Source organism: Peromyscus californicus, unplaced genomic scaffold (assembly GCF_007827085.1).
Source record: "Peromyscus californicus insignis strain IS unplaced genomic scaffold, ASM782708v3 Scaffold_11__1_contigs__length_118956290, whole genome shotgun sequence".
Classification (NCBI taxonomy): Eukaryota; Metazoa; Chordata; class Mammalia; order Rodentia; family Cricetidae; genus Peromyscus; species Peromyscus californicus.
The window spans coordinates 10,593,706-10,618,430 of record NW_026294402.1 but is presented as its reverse complement, the minus strand read 5'-3'; the positions used below and the strand labels follow the sequence as shown (position 1 = coordinate 10,618,430).

At 40.8% G+C, this 24,725-nt stretch overlaps 1 protein-coding gene across 3 annotated transcripts; it reads left to right on the top strand.

The window, feature by feature from the left end:
• The first annotated feature begins 78 nt into the window (after positions 1 to 78).
• Kdm4d (lysine demethylase 4D) lies at positions 79 to 24,725 on the top strand. Of its 3 annotated transcripts, none has more exons than XM_052752402.1 (2): positions 79 to 386; positions 22,391 to 24,725. In XM_052752402.1, the coding sequence occupies exon 2, from the start codon at positions 22,721 to 22,723 to the stop codon at positions 24,233 to 24,235; it is 1,515 nt and encodes a 504-aa protein (XP_052608362.1). In that variant the 5' UTR covers positions 79 to 386; positions 22,391 to 22,720; the 3' UTR covers positions 24,236 to 24,725. The 3 variants fall into 3 exon arrangements, with proteins under 3 accessions (XP_052608362.1, XP_052608371.1, XP_052608380.1); XM_052752411.1 differs by lacking the exon at positions 79 to 386 and adding an exon at positions 394 to 4,668; XM_052752420.1 differs by lacking the exon at positions 79 to 386 and adding an exon at positions 13,863 to 15,012.

Below are 24,725 nucleotides of genomic sequence, written 5' to 3'. Positions count from 1 at the left end.
ACCAATCCGCAGAGACCCAACAGGAAGTTGTGTGACGTCGTCGAGGGGCGGAGCCAATGCGGCTCAGGGGGCGGGCGTTTGAAATGAGTGCTTTGGAGTCGACCCTAAATATCATCCTGTGTCTTTGAGAACCAATTACTTAATCTCTCTTGCGTCTTTTCCTTCCCCGACCCCCTCCCAGACTCCTTCGCTGCGGCGCTGCGAGGACGGAAGGCGCCGGGGAGTCGGTCCGCGCCTCGCAGGCGTGAGATCTGAGGAGAGCGTGCCAACTGACCCAACGGCTCCTGCTCCTCAGTACACCCCGCAGCCTAGGGACTAGAATTGTCACTTAAGTGGATATGAAGAAGGCGCAAATAAGTGCGGGGGCAGCCACGAGCTTTCCAAAGGTACCATTCCTGCGAAACCACCAGCCTTGGAGGCAGCGGTTACAGTCGCTTTGCTTGTTAAGATATAGAGAGAGATATATAGCTGAATGCATTAAGCGGTGTAGTGTGAGGGGAGATGCCAGGAGTGTTGATGACAGTGAGCATTTAGAGAACAGTGGGCCTGACTGCCAGGAGGAGCATGAGATGGAATTAAGATGGCTTCCCCAACGTTGTCTTGGTGTCCCATCATTGAGAGCTTGAAGGACGGTAGATTAGGTTCTCCAGTTTGTCCCAAGTGGAAGGGTCTCCTAAAACATTTGAACATTTATTTCAGTGCCCTTCAATCCTTCCTTTGGAACTTTTAAATGAAGAAAGAGAATTAGAGAAGAAACCCCCTCCCTGTGAAGTAGAAGGTGCAATGCTTCTTTTTTCTTAGGGAAGGTATATACCTCCCTCAGCCTCACACAACCTAAGAACACTGCCATCATATTAGTGGCTCAAACCCAAAGACCAAGATCCACTTCCTTCACTCTTGACATCCCGTCCACTTGCCATTCTTGTCCAGTATTGTAAAAATTATCCTGAGTTCATTTCCTGACCACAACCCTCACTCAGGCCACTGTGGTTTTCCTCTTGGATTTGTAATTACCTCCAAATGGTCTTTCCTATGGTTTTGCACAGAACGATCGTGTTTTGGGCACTTAGGATAAAATAGCCACGTGTCTTAACTTGATTCTGAGGCTTCTTTACAGTCTGTCTTCCTAGCTTCAGTCAGTCATGGGTACACCACACTCCAGATACACTCAACTGAACATTTCTGTTTCTCAGAGCAAGGCAGGGTTCCATTGTTTCTTTTGAGTTTTGAGACAAGGTCTTGCTGTGTAGCCCAGGCTGACTTTGAACTTAAGCTTTATGTATCCTGACTGACAGTTCTCCTGCCTCAGCCTTCCGAGTGCAGGCATGCATTCTTTTGTTTTTTACAGTCTTGTACTGTGTCCTTTGCCTCTGCCCAAAGACAGCTGTAATGCCATTTTTCAGGTCTTAGCTCACTGCTTTTTCCTCAGTGGGGTTTCCCCTGGCATGCATACTGTGCCCCCATTCCTCCCATGCATAAATTTACAGCACCCAGTTCTATACGTTCATAATAGTGAATATCAGCTGTGTTTACTGTTTGTTTTCATTATGCTATGCACCCTTTTCTTTTTGATCTGAGCCAAAGTATTGAGATTAAGCATCTGTGTGACTCTTAGCTTTGACTCCAGTTCTGTCCTCCCCAGCTATGTACAGTTGGGCAAATTATTTTCCCTTTCATGCTCTCCATCCCTTGTGCAAAGGTAGGGGTAATTCCTTCTGTTACTGTAGTAATTGCATAACTATTTGTAAAGTGCTTATAACTATTTCAGCAAGCAGACTCACTAAACCAATATTGGCTGTTACTAATATTATTGTCTGTCTAATGGTATTAGAACCTAAAATTCCAGAAAAGCAGGGACCCTCTTTATTTACTGGTGTCCTCTGCATATAGAACAGTACATGGTACATAATAGGTGCTGAGTAAGTACTGGTTGAATGAATGAATGACATGTTATAAAATAGAGGAATGAAATTTCAGTGGCAAGATGGTGACAAGAACATGCCTAGTTTTTAATATCCCAGCTGCCTTTATCAACCCCTCAAAAAGTCCATTGAAATGTTGACTTATTAACTAAACACAAGAAAAATTAGTTCACAAAATTAAAAGCATTTGATTAAAATAGTCTGGAAGTATTAGTAAGATAGGTAAAAACAAAAAAAGTTTTTAACTTACTGGACCTAATTCTAAGAAAATGATACCATAAAGCTTTTGACTTTAACAGTGGAAACACTTAGGAAAAAGAAAGGAAGTTGAAAAGATGTCTGTATTAACTAGGGTTCTCCAGAGGGACAGAGCTGATAGAGTGGATATATATTAAAGGAGAGTTTGCTAGATTGGCTTACATGATGCAGTATGAGTGTCCATACTGAGTAGAAACCCAGTCCACAAGGCTACATGTCTCAGCAGTCCCAAACAGTCCCATTGTGATTCTGAATGCCTGAAGGATTCCTTGAGAGCCACTGGTCTTCAGTCCACATTGGAAGACTAAAGAAGATGGATTCTGATGTCAACTAACAATGGTAGCAGCCGGGGAGATGAACTGGACAGGCTGAGGACGGGGAGAGGAACTGGACAGCAAGCTGAGGATGAGGAGATGAACTGGACAAGCTGAGAACGGGGAGAGGAACTGGACAGAAAGATGGAAGGCAAGCAGGCCAAACCCAAGACTTTACCCTAATGCCTTCTTTTGTCTTCTCTATCACTAGAAGGTGCTACTCTTATTTAGGATGGGCCATCCTACTTAAAATAATCTGATCAAGAAAATCCCTTACAGGTGGCCCTGTCAGCTTATCTCTTATTGGATTCCAGGTCCAGTCAAGTTGACAGAATTAGCCATCTTCTTTCCTAAAACCTTTTTTGTTTGTTTGTTTGTTATTGTTTTTCGAGACAGGGTTTCTCTGTGTAGCTTTGGTGCCTTTCCTGAAACTCACTCGTAGCCCAGGCTTGGCTTCGAACTCACAGAGATCTGCCTGCCTCTGCCTCCCATGTACTGGTGTGCGTCACCACCGCCTGGCTCTAAAACTTAAAGTTCACTTACCAGCTAACTCTCCTGGTAAAAAAAAAATCATATAACTTACTAACCTGTTTTGGTTTGCTTTAGTTTACAGGCAGGGTCTTACTATGTAACCCAGACTAGCCTCCAATTTACTATGTAGCTTAGGCTAGCCTCATGGCAATTCTCTGCCTCAGCCTCCTCTGTGCTTTTATTTCAAACTGATTACCACAGAATAGTAATTGCCCCCACCCCACCCCCAATTCTGCCTGCAATCATCTTACAGCCCCCTGCTTGCTCATTTTGTCCCTTGGCAATGTTTCTCCCTCCCCATCCTCCTTCTTTAGGAGATTGTGTGTGTGTGTGTGTGTGTGTGTGTGTGTGTGTGTGTGTGTGCGCGCGCGCGCGCGCAGTTCATGTGTGTGCCTGTGAAGGCAATCCTCTTTCTTTAGAAGATATTGTCTGTGTGCAGTTCATGTATGTGCATGTGCCTGTGAAGGCAAGAGGTCCATGTCGGTGTCTTCCTCTATTGCTTTTCACCTTTATTTTTGAAACTGTTTCTCACTAAACCTTAAGCTATTGGATTGGGCTAGCTTGGCTAGCCAGAACCCTGAAAATCCTCCTGTCTTGCCTTTCCATCCCTGGGTTGACAGGTGTCCTCTGCTACACCTTGTTGGGGGTCAAAACTCGGGTCCTCATGCTTGTACAACAAGCCCTTTACCAACAGAACCATCTCCCAAGTCCTATAATAGAAGATCTTTGAATTTAGAAATAGAATTCTCCTCTACAAGGATTCCTGGCCTGGCTTATCAGGCAGGTTACCCATGTGTCACTAGAGATGAGGTGATCCTGTCTGATTCCTGGTACTCAGTCCTATTCCCAAAACCTTCTTAGTGACACATGTCCTGTCTCATCTCTTGCAGATCACACCAGCTTTATATGCATCTTCATTTTTAATAGAGCAAAGGTAGTGTTTTAATGTGGTAAGATATTATATGCAATACTTGGGATTGCAAAATTGACTGTTTGCATGGAGGAGACAATGTATGCATTCCAGCTTCAAAGGTTATAGAAAAATCATGTCCAAAGGGGATAAAAGAAGTCTTAAAAACCTCAGAAGAGCTTGGCGGTGGTGGTGCACGCCTTTAATCCCAGCACTTGGGAGGCAGAGGCAGGCAGATCTTTGTGAGTTCGAGGCCAGCCTGATCTACAGAGCGAGATCCAGGAAAGGCACAAAGCTACACAGAGAAACCCTGTCTCGAAAAACAAAAAAACAAAACAAACAAAGAAAAAAAAAACCTCAGAAGAAAATTTCAGAAAGTCTGGTACCTGGCATTTAGAAGGACAGTTTGATGAAGGCAATGCATCCCATGGCTTTAGCATAGACAATTTAAAAATCACTTTGATTTTCAATTTAAACTGGGTGTGGTGGCCCATACCTGTGATCCCAGTACTTCTCAGGCTGAGTCTAGAACCCTGTCTAAAAATGTTTTTATCATGAGCTAGGCCTGGATAGACACACTTTTAATCCCAGCACTGGGGAAGCAGAGACAGAAGGATCTCTGAATTTGAGGTCAATCTGGTCTACATAGTAAGTTCCAGGAGAGCCAGGCTACAGAAGTAAGTTATTAGTAGGAGATGGGAACAAAGTCAACAGCTATATGTCAGATTAGAAGGTAAGTTTTGCAAAGTCTTTAACATATACTTAGCTCTACTCCTGTGACTAATGCACATAATGTAAAAAAAAAAAAAAATGCAAACAACCGAATAAAAACTGCAGTAAACTAGCCAGCTGTGACATCCTGGTTAAGGTTGCAGCTTTTCTTCCCTTGTGTCTTCTAATGTCCTGTACTCTTGTCTCCCATGTTGTGCTCTTCTTTTCTTTTTACATACCATGTGTGTGGTCCTGGGGTTTTAAGATTACTGTTCCTCTACCTCCGTGCAGAACATGTAGAATGTAAGTACATCAGGGTTTGCTCAGTGCTGTAGGCCAATGACTTAAAACAATGATTGATACTAATATTTGCCTAGTAAAGCTTTTCCAAATGAAATGAGTGAACAGATAAATGAATGAACCTGAACAAGAGGAAGGCTTGTCTGGTGTAAAAGCTGTTTCTTTGTTTTAGATGTGTCTTCTTCTGTGGTATATGTGAGGTAAGCCGCTGAGCAGTCCACTACTGCACTGATCCCTAGAAAAAGGTCACTTCTCATCTGCTCACCCAAGTCTTGATTGCAAAAGAAAACCTACAAGACCCAGAGAAAGGAATTCCTTTCAGAAGATAATCTCGTAGTGAAAACTCATGTGATGGTCAGGCTCCTCTCTATATATTAACAAAATTCTATGTAGGCCAGCCTACCCCAATCCAGTTATAATTGTAATCAAATATCTCTCCATTTCTACCAATTGAATCATTTCCCCTGCATCTACTAAACCCATCATCTATGAACTCGATGGCTCAAAAAAAGTGAACTTTTTCATAAGAAAAAAAATGCATCCCTGTAGCCATATACTTATGTGTGAGCTGAGGATTAGTGTTCAGGTCTTCACACTTGTACAGCAAATAGTCTTACCGAATTAGCTCCCCAGTTCCCAAGTATATTTTACTAAATGCCCATGAATGAATTTCTAAATGAAACTCAGTCTTGTCAACTTTGTACTTTATGTATACTTTAATGTTTATATGAACAAATCTTAACTTTTGTGTTTTTCTCTTGCCCTCCCAGTTAATGTGGGTTGTGTGTAGCTGTGTGGAATTTGACTGTAAAAACTTGCTCTATAAATCTAACTTATGTTTCTGTTACAGCGATATATACAAATAAAGCTCCTGCAGCTATTCTTGTCAGTGTGCAGAGGAGTGCGCACATGCATTTCATAGGAACCACATCAGCAGGGGGAGAACTCTCCTTGTGGAATCTCACTAGGCCTGATACTGTCAGCATCTCAATTTCATGTGACCTGGCAGTGTGGGTGTGACCTGCCATTGACATCTTGACTCTTTCCTTGATGTCTAATTCATGTTTGTTATCTACTTTGGTTTCTTTTGTGAGTGGCTTTCCTGCTGAATTGTCTTTTCCTTACAGATTTCTGAGTTTTTAATACTTTAGTAGTAATTCCTGCTACTTATGATGCACATATAACTTCCCACTTCATTGCTTCTCATTGGAAATATTTGATACTGATTTTGATAGATGGAAATCTTCCATTTGGGGGTAGTTCAACTTATCGGTCCTTTATTTTTGTCAAATGCATGCTATATTTTAGTTGAGAACGTCCTTTGAAATCATGCTGATACTCTCTGTAAATATCTTCCAAAGACTTCCTAGGCCTTTCTCAGACAACCAGGCATTCGTTTGTCTACTGTTATAATGGTGTCTTGACATCTAGTTGAGCAATTCTTGTTACTCTTCCTCTCTTCCAAGATCTCTTTGCCCTTTGTATATTCAGGAGCCAGCTGTCAAGTTCGATACACTTGGAGTTTTCACTGGAATAACATTGCATTTGCAAATGTAAGAAGTGATGTTTTTATGATACCGAGTCTTTAGATTTAGGCACGAGTCTGTCTTCCCATTTGTTTAGATCATCTTTGTTTTCTAAAGCATGTCAGTATACTGCTTCTCTGTATATTTACATCACTGCCTCATAGAAATCTCATGAGCTCTTGCTGGCTCTAGGTGTCATTATTATTTAATGTTATTGCCAATGATATCATTCTTAAATTTGGATCATTTCTAACTGGTGTACGTAAGTATAATTGATTTTTGCATTTATCTATTTTAAATTCAGAGAACTTGCCAAACTCTCCTGTTAATTCAAGTGGTTTACTCTGAATATTTTTATATACATACCATCTACCAATAATGACAATGTGTTTCTTCTTTTTCAGTCTCTTTCCATTCTGCTTTCCCTTTTTCCTGACCTTGTATTGGTTAGAACTTCCAGGACAATGCTGAATAAAGATTCTGATCCCAGGTGTCCTTGTTTTTTTCTTGGTCTGCAAGATAAGACTTTTAACTTAGACTACTATTAAGTACAATTTTGCTGAAGGTTTGCAATGATATATTTTATGGTATTTTCTTAATATTTTAGATTGCTGAAAAAAATAATATATTTCAAAATGTCTTATATATTATACCTGATAGAGGGTTTTATTATGACATTTTCATATATGCATATAATATATTTTGATCATATTCATACCTCTTTCCCTCCTACTGATCCCACTTCCTCTTCCCAAATAATCCCTTTTCTGCTTTACCATCTACTTTCTTATTTTATTTTGTGACCCAGTGAGTTTCCTTGGGTTGCTTACAGGAGCATGGGCATCTTACCCAGTGGCTGTACCACTGAGGAAAGTGTCTTCCTTCCTCTGGAAATCATTGATTACTTACAGATCTTCAGAGAGGAACGGGGCCTTGTGAGTCTCTCCCTCTTCTCTGGCAGGATGCTGGCAGATCCAGTCTTGTGTAGTTCGAGCACAGGCAATCATAGCTTCCGAGTTCAAGAGTGCGAAGGCCATGTCATGCCTGAAGAGTAGTCTTCAGCATACTGCGCCACTTCCTTGGGCATTGACATTCTTCCTGCCCCTTCCACCCGTGTTTTCTGAACCTTAAAGGGATGATACCAGTGTCCCATTTAGGGCTGAGCATTCAAACAGCATTTATTCTCAGCACTTAGACTAGTCACATGACTACAGTTACCGCTGCATGCTTTGAAAAGAAGCTCCCCTGGTGAAAGCTTGACCTCACACTAGTCTATAAGTGTAAACATCGTGTTTCAAATGATGAGGTTTATTAAATACTGGTTCTGCATTTGAGATTCCCTTTTAATATGTAAGTGTTCAATAGATTTATTTCAGATTTTACCTAATCATTTATTTCTGGACTAAGCCATCTGGACCACAGTGCATATAGTCTTAGTCAGGGAGCTCATACTTTATTTAGGACTTTTGTGTCAGTGTTTAAAAGGGATATTAACTATTTTCCTTTCTCCTAGTGTCCTTAGGATTTGTATCATAATACAAATTAGGAAGCATACTTTCTGTTCTCTGGGAAAATTTACCCAAGATTGGAGTTATATTTTTAAAAAAATGGTTGGTAAAACTACCCAGTACAGCTGTCCTGAGTTTGGAGTGTTCTTTCTAACAGTTTGGCTGATACTTCCATTTCTTTGATGGTTATGAATTTAGTTAATTTTTTCTTTTCTTGTGTCTATTTTTCTAGCCATCTATTCCCTTAATTTTAAAACTATATTAGTGTAAAATTGTCCATGCTCTTTTTCATTCTGTTTTCACTTCTTTTACAGTAACGACCTCTGTCTTCCCAGCGCTGGTTATTTGTGTCTTTTATTTTTGTTCTTCATCATTTTCACTGAAGATTTTTCAAGTATATGAAAATTCTCAAAAGTTTGGGTTTCTCTGTACTCTATTTCATGTTGGTTTTGTATTTCATACATTTCTGGTCTCATTTTTAGTTCCTTTTAACATTTTTTGAAAAATTTATTTCCACATAGTTGCCTACTTAGTTCATGTAATTTTCTAGCCTTCTGCCTTACCTATTTCTTTAAGGTTTTCAATTTTTCTTTAATATCATTTGCTAACATACCACAAATTTGAAAATTTGAGTTATTTTCATTCTCATTTATGTAGAATGAATTTTCTCATTTAACTTTTTAGTTCATTCTTATTAAGGGTTTATTTTAAAATATTTTCAGTTTTACAACTTTGGGAGTATTTTTGTCGTTAATTTCTGACTTCATTATTTGGTACTTAGAGAACATATTCTGGGTATTTTTCATTTTTGCCATTTGTAAGAACTTATAGCCGTACTCTGTGGTCAGTTTTCTAAAGCATTTATAGTACTTGAAAAATGTATTTTGCAGTTTGGGAAAATACAATTCTGTGTTTCTGTTGCTTTTTAATATGATGTATCAGTAAGATTCTGCTATCATCTCTGGGTACCTTTATATTTAAAAGTCTTAAATTAGGTGATAAATGATGGAATAGAATAGTATTAAAGTTTAGATCAACTCTTACTACAATCTGCAGTGAGTATAAAATTTTTGCTAAGTCAGGCAACATTTAGCATTTCACTAAAGGATGTGTCTAGTTGCTAAGAATTTGGTTTGTGTCAAGTTCCAAAGCAAAGGAGAATTATAACTCTTTGAGTGATAGAAATATGATAATATATGAAATGTTCTATACTCAGTGGTCAGCCAAAACAGAACTAATAAAAAATCATCTTTAAGAAGGAATGTAAAAATCAAGAAATAATGAGAAAAGTTTCTGTTTCACACACACACACACACACACACACACACACACACACACACACACACACAAATCCTAAGGCTTTGTAGAATGTAAGGAAACAGATATATTACTTTCATGCTTAAGATATGATTGAAGTACATCAAGATTTGTGTAAATACCAGATAATAGGCAAGAGTGCTCCATTAAAGAGCTATGAAATCTGGCTACAATTTTTTTAGTGATTTCAATGTAATCCTATTTCCCGTGAACAGGAGTGAATTGAATTTACTCTAGAAAGAATGCTCAAGTGTAACTATAAATCTAGTCAAATTCTGCAAAGGGGATGGATATGGATGGTGAGATTTTGCATGCCAACTATCAGTGCTAAGTAATATAGAAATTAAAACAGGATAGTCACATAGATATGTACAAATAAAGGAATGGATGGAAAATTTAGAAACAGGACTTCTAAAAACAAAGCAAAAGAAAATGCTAAGACCCAAAATTCGGATTTGTTCTTCCTAAACACAGTGTTTTATCTGGGCGGGGGGGTGGGGGTGGGGGGAGGTTTGGGGGGGTTGGGGGGGGGAGAAGGTGCCAACACAAAAACGGACTTGTAGACCAGTGGATCACGGAACAAACAACAAAAAAAATTGACATAAACCCACACTGCTAAGCCCCCTGTTTTTTTTACAAAAGTGCTAAAAATGGTCATTGGGGAAAAGACAGTATCTTCAACAGGATTTCCACATGTAGAAGAATGAAACTAGATCCTTATCTCTCATCTTCCATATAAGTCAACTGTAAATGGATTCAAATCCACATTGCAAGTCCCCAAAATCTGAAGAGACTAGAAAAAAATTGTCACTAATAAGTAAGACTTTCTGAACAGGACTCCAGTAGCTCAGGAAATTGGGACAATTACCAGCAAATGAGACTTGAAGAAATTGGAAGGTTTCTCTTTACAGCAAAACTAGTTAGCCACCTACAGAAGAGGAGCATTCTTTGCCAGCTGATAGAGTATTAATACCCAGAGCACACAACAACTAAAGTGCTTAGCCATCTGGGGATGCAAATAAAGCCACTCAAGATTCTATCTTACCCCTGCCACAATAGCTATCAAGAAAATGACACCAAATGCTGAAGAGGATTTGGAGAAAGAGGAAGCCTCACTCACTGATAATGGGAGTACAAACTGATATTAGTCACTACGGAAATCAGTATGAAGGTTTGGTTTTGTTTTTCAAAATGTAAAAATAGATCTTCCACAAAACATAGCTATTTCATCTCTAGGCACCAAAAAGACTAAGTGTCCTACTAAAAAGGTAATTACTCATCATGTTCATCACTGCTAGAAAAAAGAATTGCTAGGAAAATAAACCAGCCTACACGTTCATCAATAGATGAATTAATAATAAGAATGTGGGACATATACACAATGGAATTTTCAACCATAAAGAAAATGGGGTTAATCAATTGGCAGGAAAATGGATAGAACTGGAACTGGAAAGAAATATATATATATATATATATATATATATATATATATATATATATATATATATATTTTTTTTTTTTTTTTTTCAAGACAGGGTTTCTCCGTGTAGTTTTGGTGCCTGTCCTGGATCTCGCTTTGTAGACCAGGCTGGCCTCAAACTCACAGAGATCCGCCTGCCTCTGCAAACCCCCCCACCCCCGAGTGCTGGAATAAAGGCATGCGCCACTGCCGCCCAGCTGAACTGGAAAATATATTAAGTGAAGTAGCCCAGGCTTAGAAAGACAAACACTACGTGTTCTCATATGTGGATATTAGCTTCAAATTTTTTATTTATGTGTATCTACATAGGAGTCAAAGAACAAAGATGTCAGAAAACTAGAAAGCTGTAAGAGAAGCAAAAATTACATCAGAAAATTATAAATAAATCTCAGTCATTCTATATTTAAAACCTTAAAGTTATCATTGAGTTAGCATCTGACCATTTATGGAGAATTTCAAATTCTGGATTGTGTTCTATTTGCTATTTATTGCTGTCCAAATTTAGTTCTAGATGTATTCCTCTTCTGATTGCCACTGGGAAAAAATAAGTAAATAAAAAGATACATTTGTGGCCTCAAGAAGAGTAGACTACTTAGACAAGACATAGGGAGTAAGTCATAATGGAAAAGTAATAAATTTAATTGCATTTAATTTTTTCAAAATATGTCTGGCTTATCATTTAAGTGGAGTTTATTGGTTAGAAGTAAGGTATTTGCAACGAAATAATAGTCAGAGTTTGTTCCAAACATTGAAAGTTTACATGTTAACAAGAAAAGTAGTCTAACTGGACGACCAACTTTAAAAAACTACTGTCATAATTCATAGAACTGAAACTTAGGAAATATTAGTAAGTCAACAATAATGAGATAAATCAATCAAATTGTCAACAATCCAAGAAACTGACTAGCAAGTGTACCTGGAGGAAAGAAGAAACAAAAATGACCTGCTCTGTTGGTATGGCCACCAGGTAGACCACACTGACACTGATGTGCACAGATTCAGTGGAACACAGATCTCAAAAGCCCTTATAATCAACAGATTTTCAACAATAGTGTCATGACAGTTCAAGGAGAAAAAGAATAATCTTCAGAGGAACCCTGTCTGGAAAAACCAAAAAAAAAAAAAAATCTTCAGAAAACAAAACGGTGCTGAAGCAACTGAATATCCAAGTACAAAAGAGTGAGTTTGGATTCCTATGCAAAACTTAATTTCAATTGAGATCATAGACTTAAAGGTCAAACAAAACCTTAATAGACAGTACAGCAAATGCTTCGTGACCTTGGACTAGGCACTAATTAGTGCCTCAGACACAGTACTAATGGCAGGTAACAACTTAGAACATTGGCAGATTGGACTTGGTCAAGTTTTAAGATTTGTGCTGGGTGCTGTAGCACATTCCTGTATCCCCAGCAGCTGGGAGACTGAGCCATATGACGGGCCCTGTCTCAAAACACCAACCCAAACAAAAAGATCCCAACATGCACTTCAAAAGACATACTCAAGATTTTAAAAAAAAAAAAAAAGACCTCTTAAAATTCAGAAATAAAATAAAGCAAAAGGTTTGAACAGAAATTTCTCCAAAAGCATGCTGAATGGTCAATAAGCCTATAAGATCCTCAATATAGTTAGTCACTAAGGAAGTGCATGTTAAAACCAGGATGATCACTCTTGGAATTTCTCAGAGAGAAGATAGTAACTATTGGAGAAGCTGTCTATGCAATTGACACCCTCATAAATGTTAGTGGAAGAAAAAATGCTATTTCTGGAAAATTATAACGATTTCTCAAAATGTTATATAGAGCTGTCAATTGGTCCAACAATTTTAGGTATCAAGACAGACTTGTCCATGAATGTTCATAAGAGCATTGTTGTTAATAGCCTCAGAGTGAGAACAACCTAAATTTATGTCAACTGATGATGGGTAAGTAAAATGTGATCTATCTGTACACCATAGAACATTAATTGGCTATAAAAAGAAACAAAATACTGGTATGTAATAATACAACACAAATCTCAAGAATTTGCTGCATGGAAGAAGCCAGGTACAAAAGACCACATATTCTAGATTTCACTTACATTAAATATCAAGAGTAGGCAAATTGAGAAAGTAGAAGAGTTGCCTTGGTGTGGGTGGGAATGAGAAATGGCTGAAGATGGAAACAGATGCTTTTTGGGGTGATAGAAATGCCTTCAAATGAGTGCAGAGGTGATTGTGCAGCCCTACATGTAAAAAGCACTTTAGCTGCCCAGCATTAAAGTGTAAATCTCAATGTGTAAATTCTGGCTCATTAAAGATTACAAAACTGCCTGAAGCAAATGTGAAAGGTGAAGTTACCATTTCTTACAAGCTGGATTGTAAGCTTTTGTCATAGATTATCTAATTTCTGTTTGTTTCAGAGAGGGCTCCACAGTGTAGCCCTGCCTGTCCTGGACCTCACCCCTTAGCCTGGGTTACTCTCAATCTCATGGTCCTCTTGCCTCTTCTAGAATGCTGAGATTACAGCATCAACTACTATACGTGTGTGTGTGTGTGTGTGTGTGTCCATTAAAAAAAAAATCTGGGCATGATGGAGCATACCTTTAAGCCCAGCACTCAGGAGGCAGAGGCAAGTGGATCTCTGGGTTCGAAGCCATCCTGTCTATGAGCAAATTACAGAACAGCCAGGGTTACACAGAGAAACCCTGTCTACAAAACAAAACAACACCAACAACCCCTCAGACACCACAAATTTCTGTGCCCTAGTTACTGGTTTAAAAATGTATAGCTGGGCATGGTGGCACACACCTTTAATCCCAGCACTTGGGAGGCAGAGGCAGGTGGATCTCTTGAATTTGAGGCCAGCCTCACCTACACAGCAAGTTCCAGGACAGCCAGGGTTACATAGAGAAACCCTGTCTTAAAAACAAAAACAGACAAAAAACCCATGAGACACTAAAATTTCTGGACCCCAGTTACTAATTTTAAAATGTATAGCTGGGCATTGTGGCACACACCTTTAATCTCAGTATGTGGGAGGCAGAGGTGGGTGGATCTCTGAGTTCTAGGACAGCTAGGGCTATATAGAGAGACCCTGTCCTGTCCCCCCGCCAAAGTATAAATTTCAAGTCTTTTAATTAGACTCACCTTTAGATATTTCCAGGTGTCACCATCTCCAAAGGAAATGACTAGGTTCCTCCTAGAGCACTCAAAGCAGACAGCAAACAAGCAGTTACTTAGTGCCTGCTTAAATACATTTAACCTGACACAGGGAAGCCGAGCATCCTCAGAGAGTGACTATGGAAAGAAGACGCAGTGCAGAGAGCAAAGGAAACAAACCGAAAACAAGCTAACCTCTCAGAAGAGAAAGTCTGCAGCAAGGAATCTACAGCGGGCTGTCAACCAACTGAAGTGGTTTCTGGAACTGAGAAATGATAGGAGGCTTGGCTAATAACCAAAGAACAAAATGTTGAAGAGAGACAGTAATAAAGTGAAGGGCTCAGTCATGAGGTTTGGTGCCCAAGTGTTGGCTTCTGAGGAGATGGAGAGGAGACATGGAGTGGGAAAGGAAACATGAAAAAAATGCTAAGGCTGTTTCACAGCAGTGCACAGCAGGAGTTTGAGGCATGCCTAGAACAGTAGCTGAGCAGACTCACCAAATACCTTAACGAAATTGTGGGAAACAATCAGAGGAATATTCTAGAAGTGTGCACAGAATTGGAGCAGAATTTATACAAGGATTAGCAAACTGGTGGTTTTTTGGTTTTTGAGAAGAAGCCAGGAGAATGTCTGTAGAATTCTGAAAGGAAAGCAAGAGCATAGAACAAAGATATTTTTAGATGTCCAAACTCTAGCAAACAGGTGTGTTATTTATAGTCATCCAATAACTTTAAGGTTCTTGTTTCATAGTCAGGAAACTTGACATGATCCTTGCCTCATTAGAGCTGAAGCCAGAATTCTTTACACAGCTTCTAAGTGCAGCCAAGATGGTAGACAGTGACCTAGGAAGACCACCTAGGTAAGTTTCGCCGTGTGTCTTTGTGATGGATGTGGCGAGTTTGCAGAGGCGTTGGTGACGTAAATACTAGGAGGAAATGACTCTTCCTCTGCCTTTGGTAAGAGAGGATTTTATGAATACCCAGTACAGATAGATTGTTGGATATTCTTCCTAGATGCAGTCTTCAAACCCCTTCTGGAGATCCTTAACCTCCAACGAGGCTCCAGGGATGTTCCCAGTGGCTATTCCCTGCCTAAGCAAGTGAGTACACAAGGAAGGAGCCTGAGGGCTCTAACAGAGTGGTGATCTCTGGATTATGGAGGATGGAACTGTCAGGATATAGGCTGTACAACTACTTAGGACTCCTGGCTCAGCTTCAAGCATGAGGGCTCCAGGAAGAGTATTTCTGAAAAGAGAAATTTGCTTCAGTAACCTAGTTTGCTTTGTGCATTTTGATTTAAGTTTCTAGAAATGACCAGAGAATGAATATGTATAAAACAGAGAAGAGGAGAAAATAACAATTTATAAATATTATTCACTACACAAATCAGCTGTGGTTAATTTTATGTGGCAAAGATTCAGCACTTTAACCAGAACATTTGATAGAGCTAAGAGAGGGCAGGGATGATCTATGTGTGTTGGGAAGGGGCATCACAGAATAAATCTCACAGCCTTTATTGTATGTGTTCATGATACCTGAGATTGAAAAGTCTAAAAACACACAAAAAGCAGAAGAACTACCTAAACTACACAAGCAGCTGGCTTTGGAGAACAGGAATGAAGGAGAGGATATGTATGGATGAGGCTTCTCTCAGTTGTAGGCTATAAATTTCACTGTAATTTAAGCCAAAGGGAGATTGTGTTACAGTTGCAGACTCACTCAGGGAGTGTATCTAAAACTTATCATTCCTTGAGTGGTGTATCTTTGTAAGGAGGGCTCTTTGTAGCTGTATACCACTATTACCATCCCTGGTCCCATGCTCCAGAAAGTAACTAGAATGAAGTTAGTAATACCATGCCCAGTTTATCATAGACCACATTGAAGTCATAATGTAACACTTAAATTGCTGGATTTGAAGGCCAAATCCTAGTCTTCAGGATTTATGTCACAATATAACCATTACCAATTCTTCCTGCTATGTATATTTCTTTATACCCATATTTCCTGTGTACTCTTGACTTGAATGTCCACAGAAAATATTAGCATTTATAGGCACAAACATACAGGAAAAGCCACCTCTTCCCTTTCCCTTTCCCTTTCATTGCAGCTTATGAGGAATGGATCACCAATGTGTATGGGGCAGAGACATAACCTAGACCTTGAGTAACAAAACAAACACAGCCCTAGAAGAATGCATTCATTACCTTCTGTGCCTACTGAAGGTGAAAGCTGCCTGCCAAGCAGACTGCCTCCTGGGAGCTCCCATTTCAGCAATTTTCCTTAGGCACCTGCTAAATAGTAACCATGGAGTATGGGAGACAGAATCCTCACCCAGGCCTTGGACTAGTAAAGACTTCATGCAGCAGAGTCTTGGCTTGGCTTGGAATGCAGGAATTGAAACTTTGGTGAAGGCAGAAAGAAGTGAAGTGAGAGAGGAAGAGACCACAAAGTCAAGGATGATGGCCAGAAGTATTCGACATGAACCAATAATTCATACAAGGACATGCACAGCAGTGCATTTGGGTGGGGGGAGCCATGAAAACAGTAATTTAAATGCCATCTTTTTTTTATTTCCCCAAACCCTCTCCAAGTGACAGTAACAGAATTTATATTTTGACAAACTTACAAAGGACCTAAAGGAGATAAGAGAGCAGATAGTGGTGAAATGTGGAAATTTGAAGTTAACATTAGATGGAGAAATACATGCCGATTTATAAAATCCTACAAAAGAGTCCTAAATTAGCAGGAAAGCCAAGCAACACAGTTATCTCTACAGGACCCGAGGGCCTTAGGATGCCATGGCAGTGGGCACCTCTGGAAAAGAGACTTTTTCTCAGACATCTAGGACATTGTCGCTCAGACAGAGCAGAAGATTATGGTTCATGTTCTACAGCAGGAGCAAAGCTAGTTTCTGGACTGGAGGTTTCTAGGGATCATCAGGAGTGAGCAAAGTTAGGTGAATTTTTACAAGTTAGATAGTGGAAGTTTGAGCTGCTGTTTTCCTTCGGGTGGAGAAAGAAGACCTGTTGCCTCCAGGAGAAAAGTGGGGAGACCCTTCATTGCTGAATATGAGCCTAGAGGAAGCAAGTGGGTCCCCATGCAGGCAAGCACTGGGCCCCCAAGTTTCCAGGCAGCTTTCCTGTTCTGTAACCAACTAAGGACAGCCAGTTGTTTGAGGATGATTTGAATGTACATGTGAGAGACCAAAACCAGGAGACAAGCAGATTAAGGGACAAAACTCTAAAAACCATGAATATTTTAGCATTTTTTTAGAGATAAATGTGTCTGCAAAACAAGATCAATATGAAAAGGGTAATCCACACAAGCAACAAAAACCAAGGCAACAGGAATGACCTATTGCAATCAAAAGTTCAACAAAAGAAGTGAAAAAGATAAGAAAATAAGAAAAAAATCTCAGAAGATGCAGTATAGTGATTTAAAAAACTAGAGAACTGGGAGAAATAAAAAGATAGGTTCGATCCACAGGCATTCCAGTGTCCAGTTAACAGGTGATGCAGAGGAGAGGGGCCGGAGAAGCCATGTAAGAAGACACTCATAAAGATAGCCTGGTTTGTCAGGCTAATCAGTTTAAGGACACTGGAAGAGAAGCTTTCTGGGGCAAATGAGACCACCACAGACAGCATAGATAGCTTATCCATAAAGAACAAGAGACAGCTACACCAGAACCCACCAAACAGTCCTAAAAGTTAATAAGCCCCAGAATAGAAAGTATACTTATCACATAAACAGAAAAAATTAAGATAATACTTCTGTGTGTTTACATGGGAAAGTATATACAACATAAAACATTAAAAATACATTAAGCATTTTAATTCAGTGGAACTAAAGAAATAAAAGAAATATGCCAAATAGGCCGAACTAGTAATACATCTGACAAAGGTCTTGAGGTGTACCATGTTTAAATTATATGTAAAATGTTCATATAAATAGGTTGGAAACACACCATTGTTAACAAAAAAACAGACAAAAGAGAATGAGGTGATATGATGAGATTCAAAGGCCAGCATTGGTGAAAACTGTTTCATCTCCAGGGTGATCCAAGAAATGTAAATTAAACTTTAGTTATATGTCACCAAATAGTAAAAGGCTTTAAAAATAAGTTTACAACATTGAGGAATGATCTTTTCTTAGAGAATAGCTTTGGCACCATGTGCTAAAGATCTTAAAATAATGCTACAATAAAGTCATCTCATTTACAAGTATGAACTCTGATGAATTTTATTCAACCAATATTTTTACTGGATGTGCTGTTTCAGATACTTAAAGCTGAGGTAAATATTTGCATGTGGTTGGTAATAACTGTGGGCATGTGAGCAAATACTAACTGTCCAGTGAGAGAAGAGGTGAGTCATTTATTTCTAGAGGAGGAAAGATCCTCAGTGTGGTATTTAAGCCACCTTTTTTAAAAATTTATTTATTTTTATTTTATGTGCATTGGTGTTTTGTCTGCATGTATGTCTGTGTGAGGGTTCTCTGGAACTGGAGTTACAGACAGTTGTGAGCTGCCATGTGGGTGCTGTGAATTGAACCCAGGTCCTCTGGAAGAGCAGTCAGTGCTCTTAACCGATGAACCATCTCTCTAGCCCCTTAAGTCAACTTTTAAATGACCTCACTTTTTTCAGACTAACAAAATATTTGCCTATATATTTAAACTTGATTGTATATATCAAAATAATTTATAAAATCATTGTAGTGTGTGTGTGTGTGTGTGTGTGTGTGTGTGTGTGTGGTGTATGCCTGTGTGTGTGTGTGTTGTATGCCTGTGTGTGCACATGTGTGTGTGTGTGTGTGTGTGTGTGCGCGCGCCTGGGTGTGCACATATATGTGTGTGTGTGTGTGCATGCGCGTGGTGCATGCCTGGGTGTGCACATATGTGTGTGTGTTGTATGCCTGGGTGTGCACATATGTGTGTGTGTGTTGTATGCCTGGGTGTGTGTGTGTGTGTGTGTGTGTGTGTGTGTGTGTGTGTGTGTGTTGTATGCCTGGGTGTGCACATATGTGTGTATGTATATATGTGTGTGTGTGTGTGTGTGTGTGTGTGTGTGTGTGTACCTGGGTGTGCACATGTGTGTGTGTTGTGTGCCTGGGTGTGCACATATGTGTGTGCACTTGCTCCCATGTGCCTATGAAGAAGGTCAGAAGTACATCTCAAGTGCCTTTATCTCCATCTTGTTTTTTGAGGAAGAGTCTCTCACTGAACCAGAAGTGGATTCTTTAGGCTAGGCTAGTCTTCTGCCCACCTGTCTGTCTCTGCCCTTACTCCTCAGCTCTAGGGTCCCAAACATGTAGCACCATGTCTGACTTGTACGTGAATATTTGGGATCAGGACTCTGGTCCTTATGTTTGCACAGCAAGGACTTTACCCATGAAACAATCTCTCTAGCCCCATAGATAATATTTAAGACTAAACTTGGAGAAAAGTGGGAGATTATCACATGCAGCATGGACAATTGGTAGTAGTCAGCCTTCAAGACTGGTTTGAATTGACTTGGTGAGTGCTGTCAGCAGGAGAGGAAAGTAGGCTGCATCCTGAGCTTCCTTGTGGGAAGGCTAAGAGCACAAAGAGGCTTTCTGAGGGGGAAGCTGGCCTCAGGGTCTCACAATAGACTCTGCTGATGCCTCTGACATCTGGGAGATGAGATGAAACCTAGTCGGTGATAACTAGGACAGCTGTGTTACCATTGCTGTAAATGAAGACATTCACAGTTAGTCACAAAGGGGAAATGGTTCACTTGTCCTTTACAGTTGACTTTCAGGGCCTCAGGGGAAGATCCAACACAGAGAAGCCAAGTTGAAAGCATGAGTATTAAAGGGACTGTGACAGTGAGTTATACAAAAGGGAAAGACAGACCAGCACCAACCAATGCCAACAGCATGATAGGAAGAACGTTACCAAGAATGAGAGTTGAGCTTTGAGATAAGGTTGCACTCATACGGTGGGTGGTGTTTTGGGGGCAGGGTAGTCCAAAGAGAAAAAGGAAATTCAAGGAGAAAAAGGAAATCCAGAGAAGAGAGTTAGTGCCCTGGTGGTCACAGACTAGGAGGAAGGGGAGGTATTCCACAAACCACCCACAAGAATAAGGTGGAACCCCTAGAGCGCCATCTGGTGGGGGAGGCCAGTTTGTCACAGGAGACTCTTGAATGTAAACTTTCAAGTTTTGACACATTGTAGTACTGAAAGGAAGGTGAAAAGGAAACAGCTTTACCCATGAAAGAGACTGGTGACTGGTAATAAAGAAAATGGTGATAGTGTTTGCTTAACAGGCTGAAGTCCTGCAGTGAACACGACATGCAAAGGACTAGCTCAGGAAAGGAGTACCCTCTCCTGGGAGAAGAGCAGGAGGGAAAGGTTGCAACCAAAAGGAGACAGGGTCCTGTGGGCCGACGGGCTCATTTAATTCTGTCTCTAATAAAAGCGTTCCAAGTGTCTACAATAAAGTTCTAAGACCCGTGGGAAATAGTATGACACAGAGACGAAACTCTAAGTATACTGGGTGGAATACAACAGGACCAGATGGAACTTGAGACTGAGGACACAAGCTAATGGGTTTTCATATCTTCACCACATCACAGTCTTCATAAAGTGTTCCCAACCAACTCCACGGAATAGCTGCGAGGTGGAGGGGTAGGATATGAAACTTTTTAAAAGTCCCAGCCAACCAAGGTCAAGGTGATAAACTCCTAAAGAGAGCTAGAGGAGATGAGAAGAGATAGTATTTTGTTGAGAAAGAAGGAAGATGAGGGTCAAGTTCATCTAGTCAGAAAAGGGGAGAATAGAAGAACTAAGAAGGATTTGGGAGAGAGATTGTGAAAGTAGAGAAATAGTTTGTAACAGCACAAAGTAAAAACTAGGGAAGATCTCAAGACAGATACAAAACAAGTACCCAGTTTAGAAATGTGGCTAGTTTAGAAACCATTTTCAGTATCCCATGCTTTGCACCTCCCGTTTCCCAGTACCCTCACAGAAATGTTTGACCTGATGGAGAAATGAACCTTAGGATGAAATAGTGTCTCCCCTCCTGACTCCCTCAATGTTCTCCTTTTCTTTCTTATCTAGAATAGATGAAACGGTCCATCATTACTATTTCTTATATAAAATAGATGAAATGGTTCATCGTTACTATTTCTTATATAGAGTAGATGAAATGGTCCATCATTACTATTTCTTATATAGGATAGATGAAATGGTCCATCATTACTATTTCTTATATAGGATAGATGAAACGGTCCATCGTTACTATTTTTACATAAAATAGATGAAACGGTCCATCATTACTATTTCTTATACAGAGTAGATGAAACAGTCCATCATTACTATTTCTTATATAGAATAGATTAAATGGTCCATCGTTACTATTTCTTATATAGAGTAGATGAAACGGTCCATCAATACTCTGTGCCTCCTCTTCTGTCCAACCACCAACACTCTCTGGACCTTCTCTCTGATACAGAGCCACAGAGACACTCTGGCCTGATTGAACACTACCATTTCCGTTTCTCATACATTTGGACAGCTCTTACTCATATCTCTGTCACCCTGTATTGGTCTGTGCAAAACATTTATGTGACCATAAAATCACACATTGTGAGTTCAGGAAATTCATGACCCATATTTACTTTTTTCTTAACAATCTCCTCAAATTCTAATTACCTAGATTTTTAAAATATTTGGTTCATTTCTAATCACTCTTTTCCTTCTGATCCAATTATTCATGCTTCTTTGACTTTAGTGTTTCTCTCCCCCAACTATGGTAAGTAATACAGATCACCGTGCTAGATGAATGGTCACAGTGAGCTGTTCTGATGGGCATTAGGCAGCATCTGGGTTCAGAGCAGATTAGCAACTGCAGATCCCTCCTTAGGCTCCCACCCACAAGCATCTCTCTTTCACAGAGATAGTCTGTGAACTTTGGACACTGACTTTGAACCTAAATTTCTTTGTCTCATCTCAGTCTTACATAGATGGAATCACGGAATAGGTGTCTCCTTGAATTAGAAAACCCTGATATCATCTTTATAAAACTGGTTCCTGTATGGAAGCATTCATCTTCCTCACTTGGTGGTCTTCTGTCGTACAAACTTAGAGCAATGCACCTCTTCACTGCACTGTTGATGGGCGTTTGCTTTTGCAGAATGTGCTCATCAGAAACAGTATTGTCAGCACTCTTGTATGTGGCTCTCAGTGCCTAGACACAAGCGTTTTCAGGGCATGATTGGATCACAGCACATGCATGTGCTCAGTTCTCAAAACACTGTCACAAAGATTTCTAAACTGTTATTTATGTATCACATTCCCTTGGGTGAGGAACAAGAATCGCCCATGCTCCATTCCACAGCCACACCTTCATTTGTAATGACAGTATGCTAAGGACCATCTTCTGAAATCACTATACAATTGAATGTTTCATTTCTATTTCCCTGAGCTTTTGCTTAACATTTCAAACTTTATTCTTTCAGATTTTGTTTTAGTCACTTCCCTGAAGACAAGATTCCACTACAGCCTCGTCTGTGCAATCCAACAGACAACAAGAAGAAAGACCCAGGTCCCAGCAGAGGACCACGGCAGAGCCTGAGGCCCTTCAGTGCCCGGACTGAGCTAATGCCAGAGTGCCGACTCTTAGTCAGTCAGCAAACCTGGGAAGGCTGTTCCTATCACATTCATAGAAACTGACAGGTAGATCCTGCTACATCACACCCACAGCAATTCATTTATTTAAAAAAAATCAATATCTATCAAATATCTACAATCCTGTGTAGATATTGGAGTTTAGTATTTAAATTGAAGCTATGAAGTCTAAGACCAACTGTGCTCAGAATCCAAACTGCAGCATAATGATATTTCGTCCAACCAAAGAAGAGTTTAATGATTTTGACAAGTACATTGCCTACATGGAGTCCCAAGGGGCACACCGAGCTGGACTGGCCAAGGTCATCCCACCAAAAGAATGGAGAGCCAGGCAATCTTATGACAATATCAGCAACATCTTAATAGCCACTCCCCTGCAGCAAGTGGTGTCTGGCCAGGCAGGTGTGTTCACTCAATACCATAAGAAGAAGAAAGCCATGACGGTGGGACAATACCGTCACCTGGCCAACAGTAAAAAATACCGGACCCCGCCACACCTGAATTTTGAAGATTTGGAGAGAAAATACTGGAAGAATCGTCTCTATGAGTCACCAATTTATGGTGCAGACGTCAGCGGCTCCTTGTTTGATGGGAAAACTCAGCACTGGAACGTGGGACACCTGGGAACAATTCAGGACCTATTGGAACAAGAATGCGGCATTGTGATTGAGGGTGTCAACACGCCCTACCTGTACTTTGGCATGTGGAAGACCACCTTTGCGTGGCACACGGAGGACATGGACCTGTACAGCATCAACTACCTGCACTTTGGGCAGCCCAAGACGTGGTATGCGGTGCCCCCCGAGCATGGCCGACGCCTGGAGCACCTGGCCAGGCAGCTGTTCCCGGGCAGTTCCCAGGGCTGCCAGGCCTTCCTGAGGCACAAGGTGGCACTCATCTCACCCACTGTGCTCAAGGAGAATGGTATCCCCTTTGGCCGCATGACGCAGGAGGCTGGGGAGTTCATGGTCACCTTTCCCTATGGCTACCACGCTGGCTTCAACCATGGCTTCAACTGTGCAGAGGCCATCAATTTTGCGACCCCGAGGTGGATCGACTATGGCAAGGTGGCTTCTCAGTGTAGCTGTGGGGAGGCCAGGGTGAGCTTCTCCATGGACGCCTTTGTTCGGATCCTGCAGCCTGAGCGATATGAGCTGTGGAAACGTGGCCAAGATCAGGCAGTTGTGGATCACACAGAGACTATGGGGTCTACCAGCCAGGAGCTTACCACCTGGCGGGTGATCCAATCACCGAGAAAAACTCGAGGACTGAGGCATTTCCGGTTTCGCCAGGGCTCACACTCTCTTCTGCCTATAGCGACTGGCAGTAAGATTCCTTGCAGCTACAGGCAACCATCAGATGCCAAAGTTGGTGAGGTCCAGGAGCCTGATCCGGCCCCAGCCACACCACCTACTCTGGGTCTATCTTCTGGTCACGACCTGTCAACTGGAAGACGTAGTCTTGGTCGTCGTCCTTGTGAACAGGGAGCTCAGGAGTCCACCAGTGAGGCTCCAGTCAAGAGGCGCCAGCCAGCAGGAGGAGCAGACACAAGTCTGAACCCAGAGCTTCCATCCCAGTCTGTGAGTGAGGACTTGATAGTCAACCCTGTACCTTCGAACCCTGGCCCACAGCATCCTGTGACAGTTTCTGAAGGTGGATTGACCTGTGACCCCTAAACGTATGTCCTGCCTTCCAGCTCATTGCCTGCACTCAGGAAGCTTGCTAAGGTCATTGCCTCAGAGTTTTGACTGAGTTTGCAGGACACTGGCCACACCTGAGAGAGCTCCTTGTCAGTTCTAAGTGCTAAACTCGCATGCACTTTCCTCTTTGCAGAACGTGGCAAGCCTCTGGATACTGGTAACTCCCGGGCTTCCAGCTGAGGTTTGATTGGCCGGTCATTTTGGGTTTCAGAGAGCTAGGTGCAGCTGAGGTTGCTTAAAACTGACCTCCCATCCTCTAGGCCAACTGTAGAGAAAGATGAAAATTCAAGTTTCCCCCCCTTCCATTTCTTGCAAAATGTCAAACTTTTGACCATTAGATTAGTAGTCACAAAAAAGTAGTCACACAAAGTCAAAAGTCATTTGAGAGTCACAGATGACCTCTCAAACTTGGTATATTAAGAATGTATCTTACCCAGTGTTTCCAAATAAAGGCAAAGCAGACAAA